The 7,067-nt window shown below is 47.2% G+C and overlaps 1 protein-coding gene across 1 annotated transcript; it reads right to left on the bottom strand.

Moving 5' to 3' along the window:
* Positions 1–623: 623 nt before the first annotated feature.
* MRPL28 (mitochondrial ribosomal protein L28) lies at positions 624–6,710 on the bottom strand. The gene is made up of 5 exons (XM_063171189.1): positions 6,389–6,710; positions 6,154–6,306; positions 3,273–3,407; positions 1,590–1,676; positions 624–1,002 (listed from the first exon to the last, which is right to left on the bottom strand). Exons 1-5 carry the CDS (start codon positions 6,674–6,676, stop codon positions 919–921), a joined length of 747 nt encoding a protein of 248 aa, XP_063027259.1. The 5' UTR covers positions 6,677–6,710; the 3' UTR covers positions 624–918.
* Positions 6,711–7,067: the final 357 nt, after the last annotated feature.

The following is a 7,067-nucleotide window of genomic DNA, read 5'->3' as shown; positions in this document are numbered from 1 at the left end:
GCACTGCCAATCCCCACTGCCCTGGGGTCCTGCTCCATTCCAGCACAGAGGGCAGAGCCACACTCTGCTCTACAAGCCCAGTTTCTCTCTTATCAGTCCTTATCACAAACCAAGGCAGTGCACTTGCACTGATGTGCCAGACAGGGGGAAGGCAAAGTCTCTTCCACAGAAATGAGCCACACAAGGTTCAGCCTGCAGGCTCTGTGCTTGCCCCTCACCTCAGAGCTGAGGGGAAAAGGGCAGAGGCTGATTTTAATCCACCCAGAAACTCACTGCACCACCACAAAGCTTCCAGACAGCACCAGGGACTCCCAGTGCTGCTCATCAGCCTGTCATTATGGCAAGTGCTTTGCAGTCCCTTGTTGCCAGACAGCAGCAAAGACTTCAACACCCAATTCAGCTACATCTTTACAAAATAAGATTTAAAAGTCACCAACTTGCAACACAAACAGGGCTGTAACCCAGGGGTTAGTGAGCTGTGCTGGGGAGCTCAGCCCAGCGGTTTGGGGTCACACTTTGGGGCACAACCACCTCAGGAGGATGAAGCTGGGGATTGATCTAAGTTACACTGTGTCTCACGGCCCCTGCTACAACACACAAATAAAACAAGTATCAGAGAGAAGTTTCCTGATACCAAAATTTGTATTTTGTATCACAGGTGGGCTCTCAACAGCAGCCAACTGCTTGTACAGGCACAAGATTCACACCGAGTCGGTCTGACAAGAACTCTCAGAGCCACAGCACAGAAACTCTTTCCTCAGCCCAGAGGAGCAGGTCCTCACTGAATTTAGGCTCTCATGGCACTTCAGCAACGTGGTTTTCATGTGGTCCCTTCCCCAGCAGCCGGGTTGAGGCAGCAGAGCCCCTGAACCCACTGCTTTCTCTGCAGCAGAGTTTTGCTGCCAAGGTTTCTTCCTTCTACTGCTTCTGCACTGCCTGCTGCTGCTCCCTCAGCTGGCTGACGAGCTCCTCAGCATACACCTTGAAGAGGGGAACAGGGTCCTGCAACAAAGCAGAGAATAAATCATGTGAAAGGAGTGAACCTGAGCAGCAGCAGGGGGAAGTGCAACGGGGAGCCCAGGGAGTGCTGGCAGCTAAAACCAGAGGAAGATGTGACTGGGCTTTATTCAGGGGCTGCACAAGGCAATCTGCTGTGCCACAGCATCAGCCCAGCTCTGTAGCCCTCCCTCAGAGAGGGCAGGCACTGCGTGGGGCACTCAGGAGCTTCCCCAGTTCTGAGAGCAGATGAGGAGCATCACTAGCTCCCAAGGATATCTCTCCCTTCCCTTCCCTTCCCTTCCCTTCCCTTCCCTTCCCTTCCCTTCCCTTCCCTTCCCTTCCCTTCCCTTCCCTTCCCTTCCCTTCCCTTCCCTTCCCTTCCCTTCCCTTCCCTTCCCTTCCCTTCCCTTCCCTTCCCTTCCCTTCCCTTCCCTTCCCTTCCCTTCCCTTCCCTTCCCTTCCCTTCCCTTCCCTTCCCTTCCCTTCCCTTCCCTTCCCTCTCACACTGCCATCAGTGTCTCCTGGAGCCCATGAAGAAGCTGCACTGCAGCCACAACACCTCAGTGCTGAGCACTGCCTCAGGAAATCACCTTTTTTTCCAGGAGCCTCTGTTTTTCTATGGCTTCTTCCAAACTCAAGCCAACCCATTCAGCTTCTTCCTCTGGGATCACAAATTCCTGTGATGAAAGGAGAAGGTAGCACAGTCTTTGCAGGTGAGCAATATACAAATCCTCTCTCTGCCCACTGTTGGAACCCTGGCTGCTGAGAATTTCAGACTTTCTGTGCTCACAGGCACTGACCCCCAAGAGAACACTGCATTTGACCTGAGGCCGTGGAGAAAACTTCCAAAATTTAATGACAGAACCAAAATTATAAGTGTGTAGTTTAAATAGAAGTGTATAATATCACATAGTACAAAACTTAGAGTTTAAAGTTTTAGATTACAGTAATATACATAAAACAAGATAGAAGTTTTAGAACATAAGTTAGTGCTTCTCCTTCATAGGTTTAGGTGGTATTGTATAATATATATATTATATTTAATAAATAATGTTATTATAAATACTATTATAATTATTATTATTATAATTATTAAGTGTTTTTTTGTTTATCAGTTTTTGTTACATTATATTGTAAATGCTTTAAAGTGAATTATTTAAAATTACTCTTTGTGGGTATTATAATGTATTTTTCATAGTTTTATTTTGCTAAAGAATTTAGAAATTTAGTATATTTTTATTTGTAAGGCTATCTTTTGAAACTTGTTTTTAGTTCTATTTCTCTTAACAATGTTTCTTATTCTATGGTATTTTTAAGCTCATGTCTCTTATCTTGTCACCATGATATTTTCTGAAAAATCCCTTCACCAGGATTTCTTCTCCTGGGAAGATGAGAAGCCTCAGCCTCTCCATGTTTTGCTCCTCTGGAATGTGGTCTGGAGATTGTTTATCCAAACATGTGAATTGTTTTTAATTAATGACCAATCACAGCCAGCTGTGTCGGACTCTGAGGAGTCTGTCACTAGGTTTTTTTAATAGTTCTTGTTAAATCTTCTGATGTATTCTTTCTCTTTCTTTAGTATAGTTTTAGTATATAGCATTCTATATATTATTATACTTATATCTTATTATTCTATATATTATTCTATATTATATCTATTCTATTAGTATAATATAATATAATATAATATAATATAATATAATATAATATAATATAATATAATATAATATAATATAATATAATATAATATAATATAATATTATATTATATTATATTATATTATATTATATTATATATTATGATATGATATAATATATTATGATATAATATAATATTATATAATATAATATATTATGATATAATATATTATGATATGATATGATATGATATGATATGATATGATATGATATGATATGATATAATATAATATAATATAATATAATATAATATAATATAATATAATATAATATAATATAATATAATATAATATAATATAATATAATATAATATAATATATTATGATATGATATGATATGATATGATATATCAGCCTTCTGAGAACATGGAGTCAAATTCTCATCTCTCACCTTGTCCTGGGGACCTCACACCACCACACTTATCTTAAGGTCTGTATATAGACATATATTATGTGAGCTTTGCGTTAGGCCTTGAGAATTTTTAAAAATTTATTTTTTACAGATTTATTTTTGGCATTTGCCCCTGTCTCTTGAGCAGAAGCACGTGAGGAATGGCTGGCCAGGAGCTGAGCCCACCTTGTACTTGTCGTAGACGGCCTCTCTGCGGGCTGGGTCGTCGGGGTGCAGCGCGGGGTCGCGCCGGGCCAGGCGCAGCAGCATCGTCCTCTTCAGGTCCATGCCCAGCTTGGAGCACATGTCAGCCCTGGGGGTCTGCAAAGGTGTTACACAGGTGTCTGACCCTCTGCCTGGGGGGAATCCCTCTTGGAACAGTTTGGCGTGAGGAAAGAGAGACCCACAGGAACTTCTTTGGTCTTCGGCTTGTTGTTTATTGTTATCTCGTCTAAAGCTTTGGCACACTGTCTGTACCAGACTCAGCACACAGGTACATCTTATAACCACTGCAAAGTGGTTATAAGATGTACAGCTTCAAGGTCTTTTAAAGCTGTTTCATCTAATTAACTCTTAAAACATATGTTATTTTTACTTTTCTACTAATAGCTCATCTCTCGTCTCGTTGCATTGTGGTTTTCCTCACTGTGAAAAATGTGGATTTTATGATTGGCTTTTTGAAAATATTAAAATTAATATTATATGTGTTGTGTTAGAAAGTAATGCTGTATTAATTTTCTTAAGTAGTGTGTTAAATCTAGTTTTAGGTTATAACAATGTTAAAATAGAAACTGTGCTATGTAAGATACTTTTTTAAAAGAAAGGACTCGCAGTGAGAGAGCAGCCACAGGACACCCGAATCTTTCAGAGAAAGAGAATTTATTGCTCCATTATCAGGAGAAATGAACTCCTTCCTGCCTTGCTCAGCCCTGAAGACACTGTCAGGATTCAGAGGAAGAAGCTGACACTGACCAGACAGAATCCTGTGTTTGAATGGAATTTATGCATCATGTGTGAGGTGTATGAATATGCAACAGGCTGTTGTTTTTAAGGGTTAATCCTCTGTTAATGTGTGTCCTTTTTCAGGCTTCTTTTGCTTCTTTTCTGCCCAGAAAAAGGTACCTAGCCTGTCTATAACTCTAGCCTGTCTATGACTGTTTTTATTGTCTCATATTGTCCTAATCCAAATTGTCCAAATTTTTATTACTTTAATTATATTATTATTTTTACAACCATTTTATTACTATTAATCTTTTAAAATTTTAAAAACAAGTGATTGGCGTTTTTCACACTCACATAATTATTTTTGTGCTACTAACACTGTGGAACACGGAGTAGATGAAGAAGAAGAAGACAGAGACAATGCCCAAGATCTTCCATTTTGCTTTGGTCTACATCTATACTAAAAATGTCAAAACCTGAATTTCTCACTCAGTGACAAACCATACTACTGTCTATTGTTTATTTCACACTTTGGCAGACTCCACTCTACCTCAAAGCCTTGCAAGCCCTCTCTCTCCATGGACAAAGGTTAAAGGCAGTGTTTCTCTGGGGGTCAGAACCCCTCAGAGCAGACAGAGAAATATTCCCTGTTGTGGAAACCCAGGGCACTGAGAATATTTCCCTGTCTGCTCTGGGGTGCCCTGACCCCCAGGGGAGCACTGACTTTGAGCCTCATTCATGGAGAAAGTTTCCTAAACTCCAGAACAGAACAGAATCCACTAAGGTGTGAAGTAGATTATAGAGAGTAGTGTAGGTGTATTATTTAAGTGGGAAATTGAGGTTTTGGGATTTTTAGTATGTTGTGGATGGAAGCAAGATGGAGGGCACAGGGCGTCATCCTGGGTTTCTTCCTCATGCTTCTTCTTCCTTCTTCTCCATGGGTTTGGGTGGCATTTTGTAATTGGGTGGGAAAGTCCTCATTGTGGGCTTTTGGGAATCAGTTATTGGGTTAAAAGGGAAATAATCTAGGTGTCAGCTCTTAATTTGATAATTTAGCTTGAAAAGACCTTGTCACAAGAGATTGTTGGCCATTTTTGTGGTGCTTCTCCAGTGCACTGAGCCTGGTGTGGACAGTGTGCAAAACTCTAGGTAAGATAGATAAAATAACTCTAGATAAGATAATAATAAACAAGAACCTGAAGACCAAAAAAATCCAGCGTGTTTCTTTTCTGACACAACACTGCTCCAAGAGGGTCTCCCAAAACAGGGGAGCCCCCAGCCAGAGTCCCAGAAGTTGGGAAACAGGCAACAAGAACCCCAACACGCTGTGCCCTGAGCTCCCACAGGGCTAGGGAGCAGCCAGGGGGCACAGCCGTGCCCAGCACAGGCTCTCAGGGTCAGGGAGCAGCTGCCAGGGGGGCACAGCAGTGCCCAGCACAGTGCCAGCACTGCCAGCTCACCCACAGCCAGCACAGGCTCTCAGGACACACGTGGGGAAAGATCTGTTGGATTTGTTCTGACAATCTGATCACAGCTCTGAGTTTCTGTATCAAGGGCTGCAGTCAAGAGGGAATTAAAGGCTGGGAGCATTAGAGCTGGGCTAAAGCATTGACAGCAGCAGTTGTTTGGCCTGGAGGAGAGAACACTGAGGGCAGAGCTCAGGGGGGGCTGCAGCTCCTCCCCAGGGGCAGCTCTGATCCCTGGGACAGGGACAGGGAATGGCTGGAGCTGGGCAGGGCAGGGCCAGGCTGGATTTTGGGAAAGGTTCTTCCCCCAGAGGTGCTGGCACTGCCCAGGCTCCCCAGGGAATGGGCACAGCCCCGGGGCTGCCAGAGCTCCAGGAGAGCTTGGACAGTGCCCAGGCACAGGGTGGGGGTGTTGGGGGGGTCTGTGCAGGGCCAGGGGTGGGACTGGGTGATCCCTGGGGGTCTATTCCAAGCTGGGACTGTCTGTGCCCGATTCCAGGACTTGGTGCCTGCCAGCTGAGGCTGAGGGCACTGCGGGCACAGCCCGGGAGGATGCAGAAATCGGTACCTTGAGGATGTACAAGTCGGTACCTTGAGGATATAGAAATCGGTACCTCGAGGATGTACAGTCGGTACCCTGAGGATGTAGAAATCGGTACCTTGAGGATGTAGAAGTCGAAGCCGAAGGCGGCGTCGATGAGGTCGAGCGTGCGCATGGTGACGGTGATGGTCAGCGTGGCGTCCAGGATCTCGCTGTAGAACTGCCGCTTGAACAGCTGCGGCTTCCACGTCTTGGGCAGCCTGGTGGAGAGCTGGGCACGGCGCGGCCGTCAGGGGCTGTCCCGGGGGAGCCCCGGTGGCACCGGCCCGGCCCGGGAAGGGCGCAGCGCTCACCTTGTCGTCGCGCGCGTAGCGGAAGCCGCGCACCCATCCCTCGCCGCCCCAGAGCCCCTCGTTGGCGGCGGGCGGGAAGTACACGGGCACCGGCACGTCCTGCACGCGCTCGCGCTGCCCGGTGCGCGGGTTCCGCCGGTAGCGCAGCCCGTGCGGCTCCCAGTGCACCGGCGTGGGCGGCGTGTCGTCCTGCAGCGAGGCCAGGTAGTGCTGCGGCAGGCGGGCGCAGATGCCCTCCCGCATCCGCATGGCGGCCCAGAGCCGCGGCGGGAAGCGGTGCAGCGGCATCGCCCCGGCCCCGCAACCCTGGGCCTGCGTGCCCGGCCGCGCCGCCGATTCCGCTTCCGCCGCTCCTCGGCCGGGGCCGACGGAGCGCGACGGCGGCCGGGAGGGGCCGCGCCGCGCCCGCGTTTCGCCCCGGCCAGCGCTGAGGGCCGTCCCGGCTCCTCCTGGCGGGGCCCGAACAGGGACGGAACCGCTGGAATTCCATCCCAATGGAGTCGGGGGCACGGCTGGAGCCGTGTCAGGGCAGGGTTAGGTTGGATATCAGGGAAAGGTTCTTCCCCCAGAGGTGCTGGCACTGCCCAGGCCCCCCGGGGAATGGGCACAGCCCCGAGGCTGCCACAGCTCCAGGAGAGCTTGGGCAATGCTCAGGCACAGGGTGGGAGTGCTGGGGGGT

This window comes from Melospiza melodia, chromosome 18, assembly GCF_035770615.1.
Source record: "Melospiza melodia melodia isolate bMelMel2 chromosome 18, bMelMel2.pri, whole genome shotgun sequence".
Lineage (NCBI taxonomy): Eukaryota > Metazoa > Chordata > Aves > Passeriformes > Passerellidae > Melospiza > Melospiza melodia.
Note: the sequence above shows the minus strand (reverse complement) of the source record. Positions and strands in the feature narration are given on the sequence as shown.

What these genes read in the sequence shown, in the direction of transcription:
- MRPL28 (XM_063171189.1), bottom strand. Translation starts at nt 6,676, where the DNA reads ATGCCGCTGCACCGCTTCCCGCCGCGGCTCTGGGCCGCCATGCGGATG. An exon ending in TCGACTTCTACATCCTCAAG is followed by an intron (nt 3,408 to 6,153) that starts GTACCGATTTCT and finishes ACACCTTTGCAG; the next exon opens with ACCCCCAGGGCTGACATGTG. An exon ending in CCGTCTACGACAAGTACAAG is followed by an intron (nt 1,677 to 3,272) that starts GTGGGCTCAGCT and finishes CTTTCATCACAG; the next exon opens with GAATTTGTGATCCCAGAGGA.